General features: G+C 35.0%; 1 protein-coding gene across 3 annotated transcripts in view; it reads left to right on the top strand.

Moving 5' to 3' along the window:
* Positions 1–26,151, top strand: part of SMCHD1 (structural maintenance of chromosomes flexible hinge domain containing 1) — an 87,863-nt gene that overhangs the window by 51,113 nt on the left and 10,599 nt on the right. For 2 of the 3 annotated variants that reach the window (XR_010387907.1, XM_064507259.1), the window contains exons 27-39: positions 155–243; positions 1,236–1,354; positions 2,072–2,239; positions 3,518–3,643; positions 7,465–7,544; positions 9,824–9,981; positions 16,682–16,797; positions 17,253–17,314; positions 18,481–18,568; positions 18,953–19,084; positions 20,554–20,703; positions 24,482–24,608; positions 24,803–24,922. Coding sequence is in view for 2 of the 3 variants with exons in the window: in XM_064507259.1 (XP_064363329.1) it covers positions 155–243; positions 1,236–1,354; positions 2,072–2,239; positions 3,518–3,643; positions 7,465–7,544; positions 9,824–9,981; positions 16,682–16,797; positions 17,253–17,314; positions 18,481–18,568; positions 18,953–19,084; positions 20,554–20,703; positions 24,482–24,608; positions 24,803–24,922 (1,535 nt within the window). In the remaining variant the exon portion in view is untranslated. The remainder of the gene's footprint in view (positions 1–154; positions 244–1,235; positions 1,355–2,071; positions 2,240–3,517; positions 3,644–7,464; positions 7,545–9,823; positions 9,982–16,681; positions 16,798–17,252; positions 17,315–18,480; positions 18,569–18,952; positions 19,085–20,553; positions 20,704–24,481; positions 24,609–24,802; positions 24,923–26,151) is intronic. The other variant, XM_064507260.1, reaches the window with a different exon arrangement.

The raw sequence follows: 26,151 nt of genomic DNA, 5'->3' as shown, positions 1-26,151 counted from the left end.
ACTTGGTCCTCTAAATATATGCAATGATAAAATTATGAAAAATTCCAGTTGCAAATGAATGACAACTACTGCATGCTTTGTTATATCTGCTAATGTGTGTTAAGTGATTACTTCATGAAAATGGTTATAAAATAATTTTCATATGTTAACTTAGACCACTTCCTGATGAACCCAAACACATTAAATGTAAATTAAAAGGACCAAACACATTGCAGATGGGTGAAGAACTACAAAGTGAAATTGGTGAGTATTTGCATATCCTTCACTTTGCTGCAAGATATGTTTCTGTCTCTGTGCACTTTGTTAGACTGTTATATATACCGATGTCACTGAGAGTGAATTATCATCTGCTTTTATAAAATAAAAAGAATTTACATTCTCAGTCATGGAATGATCATCAGACTTCTGTAATCATCATTTTATGATTCTTTAGTTAACTCTCTAGTATGATTCACCTCTAAATTTGTGTATTGGGACTTTCTTCCCACTGGAGTTCAAATTGTTAACAAGATTTTGTTAAGGTGGTGCATTCTGAAACCTTAAAAGTCAGAAGAGCATTCAGATAATTTCAGGAGCTTGGTCTTCCAAGTGATACGTTTTTAAGTTAAGTCTTCAGCCTAAAAAGAAGTCATGTTAGGGATCAGTCTTCTCATTCTCCCTCAATTTCTGTTTGTGGTTGCTGTTTGGACATGTGGTCAGTGAAGTCAGACATTGACTATTAAACTTTTCCAGGCACTGTGAGAATACAAATGTTTCAGTATTGGCATTTTTTTTTGTTTTGGTATTTATGCCTGTTGGTGAAAAACTACATAATTTTTCTTCTTCGGTAGTGTGCAATGTTTCTACTACTCTGAATGTGTCAATTACCATCTAATAAGCATGAGACATATTTAGGTAACTTCTAGAAATTAGAAATATTTACAATATTTTAGGGCATAAAAAGCTTGTGTGTGAGTGAGGAAAGGCACATAGGACAGACTGTATCTAAGAGGTTGTAAAACAGCCTCTTTGTAGCAAGAAAAAGTCTTTTTATTCACAAAGAAAGTGGAAAGCACAAAGTTTGGTGTGATATGACTGTATACCTGTACTTTTTATGATTCCCTGCTCATGTAAATTTTTTCCATATTGTGTGTTGTATACATTTATATTCCATATCTTGTGTAATGTTTCATTAAAGCAGCTAATGGGATATTCATCTTACTAATTCTTTTAATAAGCGACTTCTTTTTAAACAGATGTCATGATTACAGATCAGTATGGAAACCAGGTTCAGACAGTGACATCCTCTTGTGTGAATTCCCTGGGAGTTTCTGGGCCTGGACTTGATAAATCAAATTTGAAAATAACTTGGCAGGTATTTCATAATTATTTCTAAGATGTCATGTAGTTTATTTCTCCATGTGCGATAGTTGTCTTAATTTTCATACAGAATTTAATCCAAACTGTTTAAAAATAGTCTAATTAAACACTACTTAGTAAGCTATGAGAAGCAGAGTTTTAATGCATTAAAATCATGTGATCCTGTTCTAAGGTATACAAGAGCAACTGTTAAAAACCTTATCACTGCTGCAGCTATACAATATGGGAGCGGGCTCACTTTATACATCACCCTTTAGCCAGATTTGCTTTGTTTTTCCTCCATTCTTCACTGTTTTCTTCTAGTTGCTTTTTAAATGTTCTGTTCTTATTTATGGTGGTATACTTGATTTTATGTTTTGAAGCAGCATGGGGAGTTACGGATCTTATTGTCTGCATCAGTTTAATTTAAAATGTGGTCTATACCTTTTAAAATATGATGCTGCATGTAACTAAGTAAAATTTCCTATACAATGAAAAATAGATTTCTGAGAAGTATGTAAGTTGGAAATTGATGGCTTCTTGCACAAGAAGTCCTTTCAAATTTAGGAAAAGGACTAAAAATTGTAGTTTATTTTTTAGTTCACTGTCTCACAGCAAAAATAGCAAATATATTCCAGTATACGTAAATAATAAAAATACTGTATTGAATAAGTGAATAAATTACACTTCCCTTTTTTGTTCTTGATAGAATCCTATTTTTATTTCTCAATAGGAAAGTACACTAACAATGAGAGTGAAAGGTATTCGGTTTAAACCGGGTTTACCTGGAAGCAAAGAATTGTGCTTTGCTTGGCGTGCATTTTCCGATTTTCTCAGAGTAAATTTAATTGCAGGATCCCCTGCTAAATTGCAACTTGTGGATTGGCCAGAGTTAGAAAAGGTAAGTCCAAAAGTTAGAGTTTGGAAAAAACAAAGGGTTGGCTAGTCGGCAAGTCTTTTATTTCTAGAGCTTTCCGGAGTACTGTATGCAAAAATTAAAATGCTGGTTTCTTAATATAATGCTTCTGAAAATTGCCAGAATATGACAGCTCTGAGATATTTTTTATTTTATGCAGGACAGCATAGCATAAGCAAAATTAGTTAAGTATTTTGCAGCTGATCGTGTAGGCATGTTTTAAATGGGACTGTATATGTGAAGCCTTTTTCGTACAGTAGGCGACTAACCACACTGGCTTTTAAAAGTAAATTTGTGTTAGGATAATCTAACTCTTAAGTGTCCGTTTACAACACTATATTACTTTATAATACTTAAGTATATAATATAATAATATCTAATGCTTAAACTTAAGTTTATTCTGCCCCATTCCCCTTTCTACAAGTCAATGCCTTTTTCTTTTCCTTAATGGAGCAGTTTTACTGTGGGCTGAATCCCAACACCCACCTTCCACTGCTCTTTGCCAAAATACTGTCTTTAATGGTAGAAATAGTTGACAGTTCACCTCTCCCTTATTTTGGGTTTTATTTTTGATGCTAACAATGTGGAAAGGCAGCCCCAACCTTACTTAGAATTGAAAACGTGGTTACGATCAGAAGGTGGTGAACAGGTACACCACTTACATCAAATGGAAAAGGATGGAGGTTTTTGTTGTCATCTAGTCATTTGCAGTGTTCTTATTTTTCAATGTTTGCATTGGTTGTTCAAGTGGTCATACTGAAGTCACAGAAAAAAGTAAAATAGGAGAGTGGAAGCAGGTAAAAGGTTTGGTTCTCTGAGCAGAAAACAGGAATAAAGATGGGAGTGTTGGAAAATGGAAAAGGAAGCTATTAAAGGAATAGTGAAACAGAAGGTTCAGGGAATGTCATGAATATTTTCAATCTCCATAAAATTGTCTAAGTATATCAGAAGACTCTTGCTCTTTCTGTAACAAGGAAGCTGTCTTTGATAAGCTTCTTGAGAAGCATGTCCTTACATTTAGTCACATCAGCACGAGTAAGACATGCAATTGAATTGAAGCAGTGCATTTTATAATGTCGAGAGAATGGCAGAACTATGGAAATATCTTCCTGGAGTTTTACAGTTCTATCATGGTCTACCTATTATGGAAGGCAAATAGTAGGGAAAAGGCATATTCTGTCACTCTGGGGATTCCTGACCAGCTGCTATGAATGTCTGATACACCTAGAATACAATGAAATAATGCATTTTTATCTCTTCCAGCCTGTTGCAGTGATTAATGGTAGAGAATTGCAGAAGCCCCTTGTAGTTCAACTCTGTGATCAGTGGGGAAATCCGTCTCCTGAACCTAATGTCAAAATCAGTCTTACAAAGGGTGGCCACTTAAAGGTAAGCATAGGTCTTATTAGATGAACCTCTGTTTATCAAAGCACATAAATTTGTGTTGTCATGTCTACTTTGTCTTCTTCATTATTGAGACATTTTTGGAAAAATGAATAAAGTAAAGATACAAAAGAATAATTAATCTCTTATTATAGTAATTTTGATAAATAATGAAAATAGTTCCCATGACAGATTCCTCAGCTCCCTTTTATTATCACCATCAAAAATATGAAGTTCTTATAGTACAGTATCCAAGTGTAACTTGTATACATTTTGGATTTTCTGAAACTTCTTTGTAATCCCTCACCCCTGCCCTTTACCTTTATCAATTTGCTGAATAACAGTAAAGATATGTTTCGAAGTGGCAACTGTATCATTTATCATTTTTGTCCGGTGGTTCTTTGTGGTTCCTGAACATACGGCTTTTGGTCTGCACGTAAAATAATGTGACTTTGATCTGTACTTGGTTATCCTTGTGAAGAGCATTAGCAGTATAAAACAAATTGAAACAGTGAGGATGCAATATTTAACCCAGATTTAAGCAGTTAGTATCCTTTCCATGAGTCTGTTATGAGTGCCAGGTAGTCTGCACAGGTGGTCTACTCTAAGAAAGTAGTTTGACAGATTACTTCTGTTATTAAAATCTTCATTCTTGTTATTGGGAGGTTGAAAATGAACATTCTTAAGTGTCTTTGCAGAGACTGTTATATTGAATTGAACAGCGATTTGTTGGTGTCTTTCAAATTTAGGGGTATTAAGGAAGGATTATCCTTCTTGCAGAAGCAGGCATCCAGAGCAGAAGCTTTCAGACTGTGTCTTTCACAAATCAGCAGAATGAGCAGTATCACAACAATTCTGAGAGAGTTTTAAGTTTTTGTCTACTTGCCTACTCTTATTATTCATGTTTTAGTTATGGCTGTCAGTTATGTCTTTATCTGTTTGTGGTCATTATGCCTATCTGGTGTAGAGAGACAAATCAGATATACCTTAGCAGCTGTTGAAGTATGTAAGACATCACTTCCCCCAGTGAGTACTTGCCTATGTGTGTATTATCAATATAGTGTATATTCATCCACCTCTGGACATGAGATCTTTAATTTTGGGCTGGCCTTGGTCTGTCTTTACTGTTGCTTGCCAGGCATTTGCATCCCTCAGTGGGTCTTAAAATACACAGCAGCCAAGAACTTTCTTTTGTTCGTGAGCTATGCCACTGTCTCAGTTTTTTCCCAATTTAACTATACTGCTCATGTTACTTATTTTTACTGGACTTTTTAAAGGAAATTTCTTTACATCTTGAAGATTTTTCTTCTGGCTCTTCTGAAGCTCTTGCAACAGAAGTCTACCTCCTAGTTTGGATTCTTCTTAATTTGCCCCCGTTACTCTGTTTGTGATGGCAAATGCTTCTAGTTATGTTGATCTTGAGAGGACTTACAACAGGTGACAGTAATACTGTATGGTTGTGCTGCCTGATCAAAGAGATGTTCTAGTGGCATGCTCTGTCTTTCAGATATTAAGCCTTCCTCCAGGGAGGAGGATGCTGCAGCATCTTTTAGAAAGTCCTCATGCTCCTCATCCAAGCTGGGTGTGCCCTGCAGAGAGTATTCTCAAAGCCAATGCAAATCATTGTTACAATGTATCTATTGCAGTGCTCTCCTCCAGAGCTCAGTTACACCAGTATCATTTTGGAGAGATGCTTGTTTCATAAAATAGCAGAGCAACCAACTGCATATTTGCTAGGTGAGGATCAGATCTTAAGGAGTGTCTTGAAGAACCTCTTCAGAGAACTGTCCAGAGCCTTGGCATTTCAAATAGGTTGCATAGACAGTCTTCCAAAGGAAATGGGAAGTTTCTGGGAAGTGGAATTCTCAGATAAACTATATTTCACATCTTGCCCTGTAAGTCTCCTATACTTAGTATTCTGTGATTGCATTTTCAGTACTTCAGTTTCCTCCAGAGGTCCAAAACTAAATGAATATGTATGAGCAGAAAGTCTCTGAACTCTTATGTTCACCTGAATAGTGGAAATGCACAAAGCAGCAACACCTTTTTCTGTAAAGTTAAAACTTTCTATTCTGTTGTGTATAGTAATTTCAAATACAGAGTTCCTTTTCTGAGCTGGGTGCAGACTTCAGGAGAGTTAATGAAATGTCTGGCAATTTTCTCATTATTTCTAAGAAAACAAAATATTTTTACAATGCTGCCTTCCATTTGAACCATTAAGCATACCTTTTTTCCATTGCCTTTCTGTGGTGACATTGTAGGATAAATTCATGCATCCATAGCTGATCCATTATGAACCAACTTTCACAATTTTTTTTCCTAAAGTAGTTTCATTCACTTAACTTGTTGACATGAGATTTGTGAAATATTTTCTTTGTGAAAGAAAATAGTTCTGCAAGAAAATTACCCACCTCAGATATTCTGAAAACATTAATTTTTGTGTAAGTGGACACTTGACACTTATTTTTCTGAAATCTGTGCTGAAATAACTACAGGAAAAACAATTTAATGCCACTCTATTCATATAATGACAAACATTTGCATTGTAATCTTGGTTGAAATCATTGTTGAAAAAGGTGATTTCCTTCTTTAGAGAAGAACTAATTTCATGAGAATTCAGGATGTATCCATGGTTTCCTTTGCTGCCCTCTAAACTTTAGAGCTATTATCTGAGGTTGTTTTTATACATTTACAGTGTATTTCATAGGTAAGACTAAGGCAGAGCTCGCACACACACATTTGCAGAAGGAATAGCTTCTACTTACGTTAAGAGTGCATTGGTGTTCTTTAAGATTCACTGTGACCTGTCTATGAGATGATAGGCATTCTCTCTCTGCTGTGGAGTCCATAGTTTTGAAAGACTGTGATTGATGAAGAAAGTGAAATGATAAATTCTGTGCCATTTAATGTGTAAAGTGAAGTGTGACTGGTACTGCTGATCATACGTTTTCACTTTCAGTGTTATGGGAGTAAGTGCAGCAAAAACAGGATGCCCATAGAAATCACACCTTGAAGAATACCACTGAGTAACAGTTCTTTTGTAACAGTGAGATTCAGCCAAAATTCCTTTGAGTCAGTAGAATTTCCATTAACTTCAATGGACTTGGGACCCAGCCCAATTAATGTGCTGGGAAAGTAGAAGATCTATAAGGCATTTGTGTTATTATCCTAAAACAACACAGACAGTTCTTCTCTTATTGACAGAATTTTGTTAAATGCCATTCTTTACAATGTAGAGATTGGTCCTTGTTTGTCAGTAAGTTTTGATTAATAAGGTACTATACTTCATCACTTGTCATTACACTTTTCTCTAGGTTGTCTGGTAGTCTTACATTTTTGGCAGTAAGACTAGGATGGGGGGAGGAGAAGATGTTTTAGTTTGTCTTTATTGAAATAGTATTGAAATAGTATTTTAACTTTTGCTACCTGGGAATCACCAGGCAGATTGAAAAAACACTGTGAAAGGGAATAAGCAGTTTATAGAAGGTGTTAAAACCTGAAAACATTCTCAGATTAACTTGTATTATGGACAAGATGATAGCATCAGTAGCAATTAAATGAATAAACTATTTAAACATATTAATGAACAAAACTGTCCTAGTTCAGATAAAGTGATTTTCTTCAAAAACTGGCAGGGAAAATTCTGAAACCTAAGATAATATTTATTACAGTGTATTTTTCCCGAATTTAGAGTGCAAGGACAAAAAGAAGTTATTGCTCAAATGGAAAGACAGTATGCAGGCAAAGGAAGTATTTGTTTTATTCTAATCTAAGACTTGTTACTACTTCTGTGTCATTAAAAGAATAAAAAATATTTTTTTTGACAGATTGTTCCTTCAAGCCAGCAACATAAAACAGATGAAAATGGTAGGGCTAACCTGGGAGTTATTAGTATTCATGCACCTAGGTAAGTAGTGAAAACTATATGAAAAAACAATTGAATTCTGAAATGTCGCTTGCTAGATGTATTTAAGCTGCGCATTTCATAAAGTACTGACCAGGAATTCACCTAGAGCCGAGGTCAAACATTTATTTTTTAGATGCTGGTGGAAGGCCAGATAGTGATCTTTAACAAATTAAGCGTTTATTTAAATAAAGTTTAATAGCTTCTTCCTTTGGTCTTCCAAGAAGCTGCTGCTCTAATTTGCTGAATCTTAGGGTTTTTGGGTCATGGTAAAACACAGCTTTTAATTGCCAAGCTTTACCTAGTGTGTATGGTGTTTTTAAGCCATTTAAAATTTTTAAAATGTACAGCCTTTGGGGGACCATAACCAGACACTGTGCTTTAAGGACAGGAACACCTTTAAGTTTTGAAATCCCACCTCCTCTAGGTGCTAACCAGTTTTTTAAAAGTTAGGTAAAATGTCCAATCTAATAAAAAATAAAACCAAAAATACATTCTTATTAGCAGTGTAACTAGTAAAGCCTCATTTCCTGTAGATTTCTGTCTTGTGGCTCCTGCTTCTTCACCTCAGTCACCCTGGTTCCCCTTAAACTCACATGTTCCATCTGAGTTTTCAAATTCATTATTTCTATATCCTCCTCATGTTCATGGTTCTGCTACCCACTTCTTGCATCCTCAAGGCCCACCTGATAACATTTGATTTTTTTCCTGCGTCTTCTACTTACTGTTTTGTCTTGCTGGCTAGGCATGATTCAACACAGGCTAAAGCTAGTTCGTGATGATTTTTTGGGGTGGATGGTGCACCCATGTACTGAATAGAAAGGCTGCCTTCCCTCAGAGAAGAAAATAATTGGGAACTCTTTCTTCCAGCCACCTACCAGTTTTTAGAAAGTTATAGGGATTTAATGTGTTCTGCATTTCCATTTCCTCAGCTGTACTAATCCAGCTTTTCCATGCATTCTTTCTGGCCTTTTAAGACTTCTGTCCCTCCGAATCAGCTGGCCAATTTCAACTGGAAATAGAGTTACCTAAGCCTTGTTTTCTTAGGAAGATAAGCTGAAAGCTATACTTTGTTTTTCATTTTTTAGAATAGGCTTAAGAGGGGGAATTTATCAACATGCTTTTATGACAGATGATTCTAAATAGTTCCAGTAATTACAGACAATTTTTACTCTAAAAGTCCAAAATATCACTGTTACAAATTAGATTTAGTAATGTCTTGTTGTGTTTGAGAATGCTAGCATTCTTTACTAGCTGACAGGAACCAACAAGTGGAGGCTAACCTTCTGGCTGTAGAGCAGGTCTTATGGTCAAAGGGAATGTGTGTTGAGTGTTTCAGTATAAGTAATTACTTTCTAAACCAGCAGGTTCCCAGAAGAGAAATACTGACAAGAAATTAGGGAAGGTTAGCTTTCATAAGAGCTTTTCTTACAAGACTAGGTGGGCTTTAGGTAGCTACTACTGAGTATTCTCAGTTCTTGTAACTCTTGAAGTATTTTATAACAATTAATATTTTTGCATTTGTAGCTGCAGGATTTGACCTAAAATATTATTTTGCATTTGTAAGAAAATCTATTAAAAAGCTGGTGATGGTGCTCAGTGCATGGGTAATGCCCACATCTTGTTAGAAGGCTGCTGAATGTTAGCAAGCACTAAATTACTGGAGGTTAGAAACAGGTGTGCTCAGTGGTAGCATCCTACCTTTTTATAGAATCAAAACTGGCTGGGGAATGCAGTCTCTATGCAATTAATTATGATATTCTCAGTTTTGTTTAAAAACTTCTAGTTTTTAGTACTCTAAAAATGAGTTATTTGATGGCAAGGTAGTCATTAAATACTTGCAATGCACTTTGCTAGATGCTGGATTGGACTCAGATTCACTCTTCAGAAACTGCCAAAGCAGAGTGCTCCTCTCAGATGGCATTTCCACCTTATTATCTTTTGCAGTTTAAAGCTGCAGTTGTTAGTATCTTACAGATGGGCAATGAAACATGATTAAGCTAATAAAATGTTAAAGGAAAATTAAATTTAGTAAGCTACTGCCGTAAGAATATCTTAAATGTTTGATTAAATTTAGTAAGCTAATATCTTAAGAATATAACATCGATTTTACTTCACTAAAAGTATATTGTTTCTAACTTTGCATTAAAACTTCCATTTTTTCTTTCCTTTACTATTGGTAACTCAATTTTCTTTTTAGATTTTTTTATTATGCTTTCATTTACACAATCTTTTTAGAAGGGGTATTTTGTAACAAATTTTATGATTTCTGTTTATTGCAGGGGAGAGCACATCTTACAGCTTAAAGCCTCATACAACAAGAGCATATTAGATTGTCCTATAATCACATTAAATGTTCTGCCTGATCCTGAGAAACCTGTCTACTTGAATGTTAAATATGACAAAAATGCTTCTTTTCCAGCAGGAGGTACCTTCCCTGGTAAGTAAAAGGACTTTCTGGTGGAAATCAGTCACTCAAAGACTTTATAAACCAATGAAGAACTATTTTTATAATTCTCCTGGTATATTTTCTTCCGTTCTTTCTGTCTCCTATTATACTGTATTTGTGGAGTAACATAGTTAGCATTTTGGCTGCATCTTTAGAAAATCAGGGACTAAACACATAACTGGAGGTAAATGATCAGCCCTCTGTCAAATTTTTTTCTTCTGTCTGCTGGAAGTATAGAAAACAGTTTAACAGGATATCATGGATGTCTCGTGCTTTTTCTTTCTCTTGACTGAAAAAAATCACATTCACGTAATTCTTTATCTCTGATTTACTGCAACAGATGTAACAGTGATTTATGTTTTCTTTTGTAGTTACTCTGAAGTTTCTCTTCAGAATGATTTTATTCTCTGAATTAGTCTGTGCACTTTACCCACAAATCAGAAATACCAACTCTGATTCTTAACCAAGTCACTGGAGGGACTTAAATTTGTTCTGTGGCAGTCATGCCAATAAAATTGAAATGTTCAAAGAAATCACATTTAATCAGTGAGATGTGGTCCTTCTTTAGAGCTACTTCATTATCAGCATGCCATTGTTTCTCAGTGGCAGTTCTATCTTTCTTGCAAGTTTTTATTTGGCAATCAGAATGTGTATGAAGGACCTGGAGAAATCATTAATCAAAGAGTCTTTCGAAGAAGCACACTTAATTTGCTATGGAGAAACTAGATACCTTGGATAAGCCCCTTTTCTGTCTGTTATTTCATCGTCTTCCTGCCACAGAAGAAATGCCATGTTGGATTGTCTCCCTGCATAAAACAACAATTGTGTTTTTTCTTCCCTCACATAATTCTAAATATATCACCTACGTTGAGACACATCGTTGGCTTTGGATATTGTCATGTGTGCCTTTCAGAGATGACCCTTTCAATAGGCAGCATGGGCAGTTTCTGGATCAACAGAATGCTAACATGGCCAAAAAAAAAAAAAAAAGCCTTGTATGCACTGCATCTGGAGCTCTGGAAAGCTTGGCTGACTGTCGCTGCTGAGGCTAAGAGATAAACTGGAGATTCTGTGGAATTGTAGCTAGCAAAGCATAAGTCTTCCCACTGACTGGTGCAACTGCCCAACTTTCCATCACTTTCCCTGCAATTTACTGTCTCTGCTTGTTTACCCTATCTCTGCTTGTATTCTTGTGGCATGGTGTCCATCCCTCCTTTTTTGGTGGAGTAAAACTGATTTCTGCCTACTCTGCAAAAAATCCTCAGGCTAACTCTGCTCTTTTTTTCCAGTCCCAGCATTTTGGACTTCTTTATAATTGCATATACTAATGGTCATCTTCCAAGTATTTTGTACTCAGTTCTTCATAACAACCATATCTGAGATACCTCTCTTACACTTTGAAAGAAAAGTCATGTACATCTTCTTTGGAAAGCATCATAAAAGAGCTCTTATTTCTTTGTTCCAAATTGCTGGTTATATCTGTCCATAAATGGAAAAACTACTGAATCTCTTCTCTATCATTAATAAAATACCATATTTCAGCTTTCAGTCTTCCCAAAAGATGATCTGAGCTAGTTCATGCATGTTTTCCCTCATGTTATCTTCAATGTAATAGTAATGAAGGAGTTAATTTTGAAGTTATAGGCCACCTATGAGCCAAGAGGAACCAAAAAGATGTACAGTTTAGGAGAATTGACTATTCCTTTCAAGAAGATAAGAATCCTTTGAAAGTCAAAATAAAAATCTGAAGTGATAGAAAGGAAGCCAAAGATGGTCCAAAATTTTGTCTTTTCCTGCTGTACTCCCTCATGAGAGGATTATCTTTGATGTTAAACCAAGGTCGCTGAGTCATGAAACAAACAAAAATTTCTTATGTTTTATATCCCATTGAGGAAAGTAGTGGTCAACAGTAACAGTAGGAAAACAGATGAAGAAAAGCAAGTTATGTCCATAAGAAAGCATCTTTTGCTAAAATTGAAACAGAATCTGAAATCTCTACTTTATCCTATAAGAAAACTTAGGCACGAATAAGAGAATTTAATTAAAAAGAGCACTGTAACATGATATATGTTTTATAGCTCAAGAATACTAAAATTAATGTGAACAGAATGATTTTTTAGCTTGTTTGGGAGAGGGATTTTCTTGAGACAAGAGAAGAGATGGAAGTTTGGAAGATAAGAATCCACCAAAATCTTCAAAAGAATGTAACCTTTTTCAAGGCCTTGAGAGCCTCTTTAACACCTACAGGTACTATCTAAAAATCTAAATATCCTAATAAAGCATGGAGAAGTATCGATTTTCTTCTTCCCTCTCTCCTTCAAGCTAAACACTGTCATTTTGGGCATTCTAGGGCATGTCAGGATGAACAATGTGAAAGGGGATCTAACCTTAGGGAACTGATCTGATGCTTCCTTCAGTTTGTACTTTGAGCCTCATTTGTTTGTTATGAGGGTTAGAGACGCAAAATCTCTTTCCTTTTCTTCCAGCATAAGGCAAGTGATTTAGAGATCACTGTTGTGGATTGTGCAGCAAGGATAAGCTGGAGCACTGTCTTTACCTTTTCTCTTAATCTGTCCTTCTCCAGAATTTCAAGAGATCAGAAATTATCAAGGCATGCTAAAAGAAACTGATCATCTTTTAGAATCAGGGGAAATATTCTGTCCTGCTTAGCCAGTAGCTTGATATTTTGTCTTAGAAAACAAAAGCTCAGGAGGAGCTAGTATGACTAGATGTTTTAAAAACAACTAGAGAGGTATTATTAGACTTGTATTAACTAATCCTGTTAATACAAGAGAGAAAAGTCTTCTCTGGGATAACTGTAGGAGATTTTGTTCTGGAGTTTGCCAATGAAGCATGTGAATTTACTAGCCCTTCTTCCAAACTTTTTCTTGTTTAATTTGCAGTAACACAGTTTGCCATATGAAGCAATTATATGAAGATCCTCTTCAGAAAGCTGGAGTCCTGTCTAAGTGACACAGTTTCTGTCATTTTAAACTTACTACCACATTGAGGAAGGCAAAAAAGATTTTAGTAACAATTTATTGAAGTTGCAAAAACAAAAAACGTGAGACTTGGAAAGCCTGCTGTAGGCTTTAGAGCCAAGAGGTGATCAAGGTATAAAGGGAGCTTCAAAGTTTACAGTGGGAAACCAGACAAAGTATTTTATCAGTGCTCCCTGCCAAGGGGAGCAAAGTAGTTCCCAAACTGGTACCTTCCCCCACCGCCACCCTATCATTGGTAAAAGTCTTGCATTTGAATCTTCAGTAGAGAGGTTTTAGAAGTATTTGATGAAATATATATTAACAAATTTCCTATATCTAATGGTATTCACTATAAATTAATTTAGGTATGAAATTGCTGAGCTATTAACTCTGATATACAAATATACTAATATATATATTAATCCCATTTAATTTGGCCTTTATCTGATAGGAATAAATTCAGGTGGCAAATCTCATGCAGTTTTTAAAGAGTCTTAGGAAAGGTCAGAGAAATTTTCAGTCATTAGGTATGTTTTCAGTCCTGGGCACTTGTTGTAAAGTATAAAAAAATATAATTAAGCAGACACATGCATAAATATAAAAATGGGAATAGGGTAGAAACTTTGCATATTTGTACAGGAAAGTGGTGCCTTGCAAATCTGTTTGAAGGAGTTGACAACTATGTGAATGTGAGAGATCTTGCTGATCCTGTACCTGATTTCTCAAGAGATTTTTTGGCAAGCTCCTTTACCACAGGCTCTTAAAGCTGTTCTGAAGTACTACCCTTTCGTGGATCACTATCAGCATCTTAGACAGAAAGCAAAGAGTTGTAAAATGTCAAAAGGTGTCACAGTGGAGAAAGTGTTACTGGTAAAGTTTAGGAGCATCTGTGGCGGTTAAGATGGAAAGAATATTGAATATTTAAGAATCTAGATAGATGCAATCAGTATTGTTGGAAACAAAATAAATTTAGTATTCTCAAAAAGGATGTATTAGGCTTAGTTAACTTACAGAAAGTGGTGGCAAATATGAGGATATACAGAACAATTTTTGTTTCTAGGGAGAACAGACAGAGAAGGATTTTTCAGTTTGGAAGAGAGTGAAGGATATGAAGGAAGAATGGATATAAATTTGAGAGAGGTATTGAAAAAGGGAAAAATATTTATTTATTGTCTGTAAGTACAGAGTGAAGAAAAAACATTTCAGCATTTTTCACTTTTTATATTTCACTTTTTAATATTGCAATTTTAGCTCCAGACATAAATAAAATTAAAATTTGTTTGGAGGTTTTGTTTCTAGCCCCAAAATGAAGGGTGTTTATTTTTATAGCAGAATATCAGATGTCATTTGTAATCTTCTTTACAGTCATTACTTTTTCACTAATTGTTTATACTGGAACAAAATTGCTTGTGAAGAAAATTTTAAATGCTATACAAATATCAATTACATTGGCCTCAACATTGCTATATGATGTAATGGAATATTTTCATCCTCTTAAAAATGGAGGTGCCAAATAAGAATTCAGCAAAGCACAGGCTGCTTGGAATTAGATCTCTGGCAGGCATAAAAATAAACTTCAGATTTCCAATGCTTTAGGCCTAAGTCTTGAGACTCTGCTTTCATTTTTGGAATTCAGAAGTCAAAGGAAACTCTTTGCGTATTGCCATAAAACACTAATGTGTTCTTATCCTTCTTAACATTTTAACCTTAATCTTGATGTAGTAATTTCCTTTTTATAGACAACATTATTGTAGATATTTCTATTGATTCAAATGTGAGAAAAGTCAGTTTTTGTGTGTGTATGCATTCAGGGGATTTTTGTTTGTTTTTACTTTTCACCATAGAGATTTCCTTGCTTTGAAATGTTCTGTGACCCACCATCTTGCATTTCAAGCTTCATTTTGCAGCACAGGATAAGATAGCTAGAGGATAGGTTTTAACTGTCCCTTACCTTTTCTCCCCCAAATTCCCCTGATTTCCTCTGCTTGTGCTCATAACTTTTTCCTGCTTCTTTCATCTTTTACTTATATATGTGTGTGTGTGTGTCTGTACATGTGTGTATATCCATGTCATATACACATATAAAAAATTATATAACTATCACATATATATATATATACAGATTCGTAAGCTGTTTCCTGCTTTTTTCTGCTCAGTAAGGAGATCTGATCTGTTGAAAAGAAATACAGGAAATGTTCTGGTCTCTTGTTACCATTATTTTTGTGTATCTAAAACTTTAACTGTAAGAAGATGTTAGTGTACTAATTCTGCTCTTTTAGAAAATATTCATTATCACAATTTCCCAAAGAAACACAGGCCTCCCAAGAAACCCAGAGCTTCCATTGGTCACAGTTACAGAAACGTAAGACTAACTTGGCTGCTGTCAGAAGACAATAAAAGAAAAATGAGAAGCATGTGAATGAAGATAACTATCATACTTGCTATGTGGTGTCTTTCCTTGGTTGCAATGGAAATAGAAGAAAACTTGAAAGAGGCTTCTGTTTCATGGAGAGCATAGAAGAGTGTATTTTTCAAACTTCACTGAATAGGAGCTTCTACTTAAAGATTTAAGAGTAACAGAGCAATAACCATTAATACTTATACTACATTTGAAAAAGACATTTTATGTAATATAAAGCAACAAGATTTTGAGAGAGGAAGAGAATTAGTCAACTTCTTTAGCAGCTAAAATAGTATATTTGATATTACATTTTACTGATTTTTTTATTAAATCCCTTATTAACAGCCTCATATTTAATTAACATCCTAATTATTGGATTTATTTATGAACTCGGAACATAATGCACTTAAGGGTAGGCACTGCAATCTTGGGGGAAGTCATGCCTAAATTTTTCATACACATCTAAGCACAATCCTTGCTTAAAGTGTAAAATTCAGTTTTAATTTAACAATGCAGTTTCAACTACTTGCTTGAAATCTACATTACCATAGTGTCAGAGTACTTGAGGCACGGTTTTCGGGTAGCTTTTTCCTAGTTTGGGTTCCATTTCCTTTAGGCCACTAAGTTTTTTGTAGAGTGGCTGGGAAAAACTAATTTTTTCTGATTGGGATTTTAAACATCCAGTATTTTGACTGCAGAATCAGACAATAGCAAATGAAGGAGTGAAACGGGTGTCCCAATATCCTGCTTCTAATGGATTTAAGTATGTGATACTAGTCTGTTAGAAGAAGCCAATGTCAGATTCGTAGCTTATGTCCCTATTACAATGTGGCCCATAGAAGGGGAGGATGGTAGTGGTGTTCGTACTGTCTCTTTCTAACTACTGTGCCTCTTTATCCAGTAATCCACCGACTAAAGCACTTGTATAGGAAAAGGGAGATCTGGATTTCCTGTCCTTGGAGCAAGGAAGCAACTACTTAACTGGCTAATTATTGTTCTTCCCTGAGAGTGAGAAGAAGCCTGGCTTGCTATTCTGATAAGGGTGCTAACCTGGGAAAGGGAGACTTGAATTTGAGGTTTTTTAATTTAGTCATTGGATAAAGCAGTGTTTTGGGGGTTTTTTTTCCTAAGTGAGAATTGTTACCTGATCTAGTTACAGGGCTGGGCAGAGAAGGCTTTCTATGTCTGATTTTGAATTTTTTTGTTGTTCAGATTTTGTTTGAAATGTGGACATTGTGTGTTTTCCCCGATAGGAGGGTGAGAGGGAAATTCTTGAAATCCTGAGAAGATTTTTTATTTTATTCTGCAGATTTTATGGTTAGTGTTCTTTCTGAAGACAGCAGCATTATTAAAAATATTAATCCAGCACGGATTTCTATGAAAATGTGGGAAGGACAGAGCAGCGGAACTAGAACACCAATTGATGTAAGTCATCAAAATGTGTTTTCAAAATGTGTATCAAGATGCAGGTATAGGACAAATATTTTCACAGTAGAAATTTCCCTTCATTTGACTTGGATCAGTGCTCTAGACTGCAAATACCGAGTATTACATACCAATTATATTTGTTTAACAAAATCTTCCCTGCTACTTTTAAGAGTAAGTTGTCAGACTATTCAAATGTCAATACTACAGTAATGACAATAACATTACTACTCTGCAGAAGCTAATTAATAGTAGGGAGACTGTTAAAAGTTGCCACCCTGAATTTTGCAAAGAAAACAATCCAAGAAACAGCTAGCATCTAAATTATAGCTGAGCTCATTGAATTCCTTTATGCTATCAGTACTGCAAATCAGTAAGACTTTATAGCATATTACAAATAAGGTACTTTAACTTTCAAGTATGTTTCATTAAATTTTTTGCATCATTCTTCTCAGGTTACCACATTTAGCTGTAGTAAAGTGAAGGATGACAAGGAAGATGGCTTCTTTTACTTCAGGTACATCAGCATATATTTTTATAATTACTGCTACAACTTTCTATACAAAGTAGTCTGAATTAGGACAAGAATTTTAGTATTTGATAATGATAATCTGTTCAAGAATTAGCGATACAGTGCTATGGAATGTTTAGGAATTAGCATGATACAAGGCATATGAGGACTGTGTCCTTCCAAGATGCATTTGACATTCATTTAATCTGAGAATGGAGAAGAATGGAGTCTAAGGTAATATATTAGAATGATTAGAAACATGTAAAGTTTTGAGATTGTATTCTGTACAAGTTAAACATTCCAGGGAATCTTTTATATTACTTTTTCCAAACAAAATTGCTATTATTACTCGCACGGTAGATATAATGCCATGTGTTGAAAGCAAGAGTCTCATTAACCAATTCAACAGTGATGTCCTCCAGAGCAATGTATGAATCTTAGTTAGACACTTTGCATCTCCTCAAAAGTTTCATAAGTAAATACTGCAGCAAATTAGATCTCTATGTGGCCTTCTGTACTAGCTGAAGTCATGTTCCTATGAGCAGAAGTGCAGACATCTATCTTCCCTTCATATTTTGTTGTTAGGGATTCTTTGCCAGTAGTCTGCACTGTAGAATGCTGAAGGTTAAATGAAAACTTTTTTTTCCTCCCTCTTCTCTGTTAATACACTCAGCCTTTGCCAATGGTCCAAGTTACCCAACTTTCTACACTCACTAAGAGAAGGAATCTACTAATAAAATTTTATGTCAACTCAGGCCAAATGATTAAATTTGAAGTGAGTCTTTTGTTGGTGTTTTAGATAATGTAAACATCCCTGTGTTCTATTTCAGTAGCTTTATGAGAATTAATTGGATGGAAAGTGAAAACAGGGTAGGCTGGCAGATTTCTGATTAATGGGGCTGTGATAAACTTCCTGTCAGTTAGCAGAGATTATAAACCCTTTGAGGAGTCTTTCCTCATCTGTGTTACCAAAAGCTTTATTCTTGAAGGGTTTTTGAGATTTTTTTTGTGGCATTCTCGATGAGGTTTATTATGGAGGAGTATTAAAGTACTTCATGCCTCAACAGAACTCTAAGTAGTAGTTAGCAGGACTACTCAGAATTTGAATTGCTTGCTTGAATTGCTTGTATACTTCAATATTGACTGACTTTTTTTCTTTTGGATACCTTTAGGGATAAAGTGATTCCTGAGAGAGTGGGGACTTACAATATCCAGTTTACTTTTGCAATGGATAAGACAAATATGCTCAGCAGTGACCAGGTTTGAAACTATAATTAATGACATTTAGCCAAGAACATGTAGTACAGAATCATCTTGGAGAAATGTTATGATACTGCGTAGGTTTGGAATATTGATACTTTCACTTGCAAGCTTTGCAAAAAATTTTATTTTAGTAGTGACTGATTTCAAACAGTTGATTATCAAAATATGTTTTTGTTAGCTTTTTTTTTTTAACCAAATTATAAAACTCAGTAATTTGTGACCTAATAGCTTCATGGTCATGCTAATTTATTTCAAAACTGTCAATAAATTTCACATGCATTTGTTTCGGTAATTTTTGAGCAACCTATGTATACAGGTGACTTGCAGTGAATTGTATCAGTCTTTTACATTTTCTTTTATTCTTCTTTGCTCCTCTTCTAGATTATAGTGGAAGTTGTGCCTAATGACCCAGTACGCTTGTTACCTGATTCTTTACCAGCTACTCCAGCAGTTTCCAATGTTCGAACTGTTACTAGTCGTACACTGGTCAAGGATTTACACCTCCATGTAATGGTAAGTATACTTCTATACAAAATTATAATTGGGGAACTATGTAAGCTTGCTAAAAATGTGATAAATTTTGCTGTAAGACATTGCTGCTATCATCTGTGTTAAAATATAATTGAATATAGTCAAAATTTTTAAATTTTCATTTTATTTTAAAGGATTAAAAGAAACCTAAAACCCTATTCAAAGACTTTTTTTAAATCTTTTAAAATAACTCTTAAAGATAGCGGATCTTCACCTCATTATTTAAGAACATAAGAGACTTGCACTAAAAATTTACAATTACAGGATACTGCGGTACTGAGTGCAAATTTAAGAATAACCTGCTTCTCTTGATGGCAGCTTCCATTTCCTTACCCAAAAGAAAAATGCCAGTTTGCCAAGGATAACCCCTTTTCCCTCACAGAATAGAAGACAGCCCCAGGCCATCACAGGACCCACAGAATGAGAACCCTGGTGTGTGTATACAGAGAGAAATGGAGACAGACAGAGTGTTAAAATAGTTCACAGCTTTTGACTTTCAGGAATCTTATTCCTTTTTGCCCAGGCAGATTTGAATGGGGAGATTGACTGTCAATCAAGCATAAGATGTATGAATCAGATATAAAAATGCATACACTGGGTTGATCCTTCAAAAATTTTTTCTTAGATGGGCATCCTTTCAGTTCATGGGATTGAAGAGAAAGTGTTACCTGAATAAATAGATTTCATTAAAGCTTTTTTTATAGACTCAGTGTCAATGGAAGTTTTTACAAGAGTGATTTCAGTCATGCTGGACCTCCTCAGCAATCTCCAAATCCAGATGTGTCTACAAGAGCAAGCCTCTGATTTCTCTGTTTTTGCCGTCCTGCACCTGTATCATAAAGCAGGCTAAACGTTCCTTTTAATGCTGTCTGGTAATTGTGCTAGGCAAAGGTGCAGAAGTAAGGTGGTGTAATTTTCTACTATATTGTAGATACATTGTTGCCCTCTCACATGGAGTTCTCTTTTGATTGGCCTTGTTACATGGATTTGCAGATTAACTTCACAACAAAGATGTAAACCGATGACTTTCAGTATATGACATATATATCTTGTTTCATGTATATTGTATTTTGGTTTATGCCATACAAATGACCAAAAATGAAACATGCTGTCTACACCGTCAGGCATCTCAATTGCAACCCACTTGTTGTAGGCACAGGAAAAAATGTTTCAAGAATAGATTCTAGTAGGAAACAATAGGAAGAGAGACTTCTGCTGCTATATATGATTTTATTTTCAGGATACAGTTTCTCATAGAATCTCACATAATAAAAATATAGGTTCCTCAGACTTCAAATATTCACTAACAAATAGAGAAAAAAGAATTTGAGAAACTATGGGGGAATTTTAGAATAGAAGCATCTTGTGATCCTTAGTGTAATAGTATATATGAACAAATTTTTATGGTTCCTATTCATGATCCCCAAACTAACTTAACTTTTTACTTACAGGATGAATACAACAACCGTACTGGAATTGATTTAGTTGGCAGGATAATAGCAAAAATTAAGAGCCCCAATGATGATGATACAGAGATCCCACAGTTTCAGGGGAAAGTCAGTACAATTGAGTTTCCATTTGACAGAGGATCAGCTGAAATTGTAAGTGCTTTAAGAAAAATACAGTTACTTCCATGAGCAATGGATCTAATGAAGCATATTTTCCTACAGTTTCAAAGTTGATCTTACATCTAGTCATGTTTTGCGGAGGGTTAACATATATTGCAGCCTTCTCTTACTGGTATGTAGATAAATTATTTATTCTCTATTTGGTAGCTGACTTTCAGAAAACATGAAGGAATGTAATTCTTTTAACTGATTATTCTTGCCAATAGAGGGAAGTTGACCAGTAGATTGAAAAACTTCATTAGAGGCTAGGACACGTGGGGTGATCCAGAATAAGTCTTTTCCTCATTAGAACTTCACATGTAAAGAACACTTCACTAATTTATAATTAAATCTTTAGTATTAGTGGTATTTTACTTTCTTACTTGCAATACTTTTCTGACTTAATATCTTAGGATCATTTAGTCTGACCTCTTCATATGTATGTAAATAAATTTCACCTGGTTTTCTTTGCATTTAGTCAAGCCTAATTAGGCTTATATTTACTTTGCAGAAAGGCATCCTATTCCGATTTGAAGAATTAAAGATAAAGCTCTACGTTTCACTTGATGTTTTGTTTCGGTGATTAAGTAACCTGTTCAGATCTCTGGCTTTAGCGTCTGCTTTGTCACATATTTTTTGCTGGATTAAAGAACTCATACGTGCCTGATGTTTTCTCCCTGTGAAAGTATTGTGTATTATAATCAAGTCATCTCAATCACTTTTTTTTCAGCAAACTAATACAGATTGATTTATGAAAACCTGTGAATTCTGTTGGAGAGTAATATCATCATCAATTATGGTGTCATCTCAGCTGCCTTATGAAAATGTTGGTATCTTCTAGGAAAAGATTTTAAATAACCACATTATTTTGGCACAGCAAAGGCATAGCTGACATCTTTATCATCTGGGCTGAAATACTAGACAGTAGTTAAAATTACATTACATTCAGTAATTGTCTTTTAAATTGTTCCTCGATTATCTGCATCTACCTTCTGGACACTATTGTCATCATCAAAAATGGTAGATATAAACTATAATTTAAAAGATACACAAATTAAAGCACGCTCGTGCACAAAACCAGAAACTGTTCAAAGTCCACAAAAAACAGTGCAATATACAGCCACACATTTGTTCTGAGGAGAGTGATCACAGTATCTCTCAACAGCCTACAGAGAACTTTTTAAGTTGCTGAAGTACCATGTAGGAATTTCAGAGCAAAAATAAACCCTTGTTTCATTGGATTCCTCTGGTTATCACATGCCTTACTAGCCTGTAATGTATGGAAATCATTAAACAGTTAGAAGGTGTACTGAAAGAAGGGCCTACCTTTTAAAGAAGTTTTTTCAGCCAACTTTCCTAGACTGTGCATTGGAAGCAACCTCTCAGCAGACCAGCATCAGCACGTGCCAGATGGAAGCAGACTCTGCCTCAGCAACAGATATAAAATCTCCCAGTACATCTTGTAAACCACCACAATAAAAAAACAGTAGAATTACTAAAATTCATAGATCCTACATATGAACTTGCCATGATGTATTTTATTCAGTACATCAACTGCTGTCATGGAACTATATAAATGAACTTAATGACACAGCATAATTAATTCTCTCAAAAATGGTCAAAGATAGAAACATGCAATTAACAGTGGGCAAACACTTTTCACAGAACACACTGTCAATCTCTGGTCTGCACAGATCTTTAAGGAAAAGTGACAAAATAAGCTAGAAAAATAAAAACCGTGGACTGAATAGAGATATCAGATAAAACAAATAGACTAACTGATTTTTTGGTGCATGTTAAGTTCCTCTTGTTCCCCAACTATGTTTCAGGAATAGTAAGTTATTTGCTTGTGCCTCCCACTGCCCGCCCCAATGATCTTTTATTTCTCTGACTAAAGCCTCCAGTGCCTTATTTAGTGGTTACATTTGCTGAGATCTGATTAACATTTCCATTAGACTCAAAGCAGTTTCTTTCTTCCTGCATGTATGTATCTTTGAAGTCTGCTACTTAGGTTTCAGAGATGGAGAAGAGTTTTATGAACACACACTTTTTTCTGGGACGGGTGGGGTAGGGATAGAAAGTGAAGGTGAAAGTAAGGAGTCAGCTATAATCATTGGTCTAATAAGACAGTGCTTTTCCCCACAAATCTTGTGTCTAATCTATGGTAGAAATTTGAGCAGATGTTTGAAAATTCATACTGTTGAGGGGAAAAGCAATGTCATTGAGTGGCCTCTGCCAGCTCGGATAAAATAACTGGGTAATTTCTCAGACTCCTCACAGATGCAGAAATAGCCAATTTTTTCTTACCATATACTAGCAACCTGCTGTTGAGCCACTGTGACATAAAAACTCCAGTCTTGCTTCAATGACTGATTTAACAATCATGTTTAAATTCTGTCTTTTTTTTTTTAATCTTACAAGCTGCCACTCTCATTTTACATATATATTCCTGGATTGTTTTTTTTCTTCTGCTGCTGTCTTATTGCTGTGATCTGATGAGATACTGTTGCTTTTGACTGCAGCTCATGTTCCCCCCTCTTCCTTTGAGAGTAATTCCCTTTCATTGAATCCCGTATCTCTTCCTCTCTTCTCGCAGTTTTCAGTTGTCTAGCTTATAGTGAGTTCTCCGTCTAGATCTGCGCATGAGGCAACTTATGAAGAAAGGATTTGTTAGTTAGGATGAAATATATTTTTTATATAACTAGTAATGGGGGGGCTGTTATTTTTCAAATACCTTGAAATTGTTCCATCTTGTCTAAAAGTATAATCGTGTGCACTTAGCTTCAATATCATGAAGCTGATAATCAGACATGTTCATCTGTACATTGGGGCTCAGGAGTACTAAACTTCTTTAGTGAAGAGAAGAAGGAAAATGTTTAGATTTTAATTAGCATAAATTTTCTAAGGAAAAGATATTTCCTCTGCAGACTTCTCCTGATTAAATATGTAGTTGCGATATTTTTTAAAGCCATGAAGACTGTCTTTGAAGGTTATATATCTGTCTCTTTTAGGCTGCAACCACCTCTCTTGATTTGGCCACTTGAGTAGCAATTTCTACATGTTAAAGGTGGAAACAGTATGAGTTTTATTATAAGCATTATTCATTTTATGCATGATACCTTTCCTGAAGTAACAGCACATTTAGATATTACCTATACTAATTTTATTTGTGTTTACCATTCTTTATGGTTTTATAATATTTCCTGTTATTGTAAAGAAAGGAGAAGGGTTTGGTTTGCTGAGAAATGGGATTTCTTATCAGTCTTTTGAGATACGTTGTTCATTCATTTGGGACCTACTGTCTACTTCCATGGTAACAGTAGTAACTTTAACTCAGCACTGGGACTAGTATGGTTTCCTTCTATATGTTTATGCATCTGGTCTTTTATTTCCTTTTAATGTTCTGTCTGCATTTGTTCTCATGCTGTGTGAAATACGTCCAAGGAAATCTTGCTTTCAGGACGGTGCAGATAATATTCCTTCTGAGCATATGTCTCTTAAATAAAATGTATAGCCAAAAATAACAAGAATCTTTAAACAGGTAAAATTGCAACCTTAATTCTTAAATGTTAAAATACTTATTGCTAAATCTTTATATTATAATTCTTTTAATTAGGTATAAAGGCATTTACAAACCAATGTTTAAAATTGTAGTCATAGCTTATAGACTGTGTATTAGCTAACTTTATAAGAATTAGTATTTGAAGTATGCTTATTTTATTTTGTGTGTTACCTCAAATGTGAATATAAACATACATCTTTGTTTTACTAGAATCTAGTCCTGGCCGAAAACAGTCCTGGAAGAGATAGCAGTGAATATATTCTTGTATTTGAGCCAGATCTGCCAGCCTTGAAAAAACCTTTGGAACCATACCGTCTGTCATTTATGTTTTACAATGGTACGTTTCAATTACTCTAAAATGCTTTCTTTTCTTTCAGAACAAACTATTTTTTAGGTCTATAATTCTAGTTGTTGTAGCCATCCTGTGACTGCACCAAAACTGTGTAAAACCCAAATAATTTTTGCTGAGGTTTATATAAACTAAGTATGTTACTGTGTTTTCTTGTAAAATATATATATTTCTTTATGTAGATTTCAAGAAGCAGCAACAGATGGCAACACTTACAAGGGAGAGAGACCAACTATCTCAGTCCATAGGCGTTTACAGAAATTGGTTTGATACTACTAATCAGCTTGTAACTGAAATGAAATGTAAGTTCAATCAAATATATAAATACACTTCTGAGAATGAAACTTTTTGTTCCTTTAATGATTCTGAGAATATAGAAAGGGGTAGAGAAATCAGCATTGAAATAATGAGGTAAATTAGTTGGAGAGGAATGGAAGGAGTATATCATCTCTGTTAGCAGGGAAGCATCTAGGTAGAATTTCTTATGACAGAAATTTCAAAGGAGAAGTAAAATATTTAAGTTAGTGGTCTGTTTTTTTTCCCACGGTTGCCTTACAGTCCAGTCCTATCTTTACAATGCTTGTGTAAATGCTCAGCCATCTGGAAATTAAACACTTGTTGCCTAAAGATGGTTTTAGGGAATAAACTATAGATAATCTTCTTTTGAAAAATTAGCCCTACATTTTTATAGTCTCACTATTCCCCCCACATTTGACCCTACATACAGTATCCTAAAGTATTGTGTAGCCATTATTTATGTGTATGTTCTTCATACAAATGTAATCCCTTATAAAGTCTGTTAAACAATAAGGTAGTCTGAGCGCGGTTGTTTATGGAAGTGGAAGAGAGGAAAAAGGAAACATTATCTTTGCCTTATTATTTTGTTTGAATCATTCTCCCTGTCGATCAGGTTTATTTGGTTTGACGTATTTTGAATTCTTGTTTTAAGTAGTCACTTAAAGGTAAATAAAGCATGTTGGACTTAGAAGATGCTTTTTTCTTGTAATTTTAGTACAAGGCTAGGCTTGCTTACTGCATGCTGCTGTTATGGAAGCAAATTTCTAAAATCTAATATGAAAAGCAAAGAATTTTGCCTCACATTTTCTGATTTTTTGCATATCTCTAGAGAGTAACTTACAGCACTTTATGCTTAAAAATATGTCCAAATATGGATAAATCTTTTTTAATAGAGAGAGCAGGAGGCAACTCATCTGTGCTTACTTGTTTGTTTTTAAAACAGCTTCAATTCATATATGAGAGTGGGGGGAAATGGTAGCCAGAAAATGCTGTCCAAAGTAAGGGACAAAAGAAATAGTGCCACCTGCCACTGTTCCTTTCCCTCTTGCCTTTTTCTCTGTTGGAGAACCACTTGGAAAGGTAATTAAAGGATGGAAAATAAAAAGCACATGCTCAGACTGATCTAAGGACTAGCCTTTGCCTCCTGAAGGTGAAGTTGATGGCAGCTTGCTGAAATTTCCTGTGATCTGGCCAAGGTCTCCTTGGACAAATCCTGAGGTTCTGTGCTGGAATT

This window comes from Dromaius novaehollandiae, chromosome 2 (genome assembly GCF_036370855.1).
Source record: "Dromaius novaehollandiae isolate bDroNov1 chromosome 2, bDroNov1.hap1, whole genome shotgun sequence".
In the NCBI taxonomy this organism is placed as follows: Eukaryota; Metazoa; Chordata; class Aves; order Casuariiformes; family Dromaiidae; genus Dromaius; species Dromaius novaehollandiae.
This window is presented reverse-complemented; position numbering and strand designations above follow the sequence as displayed.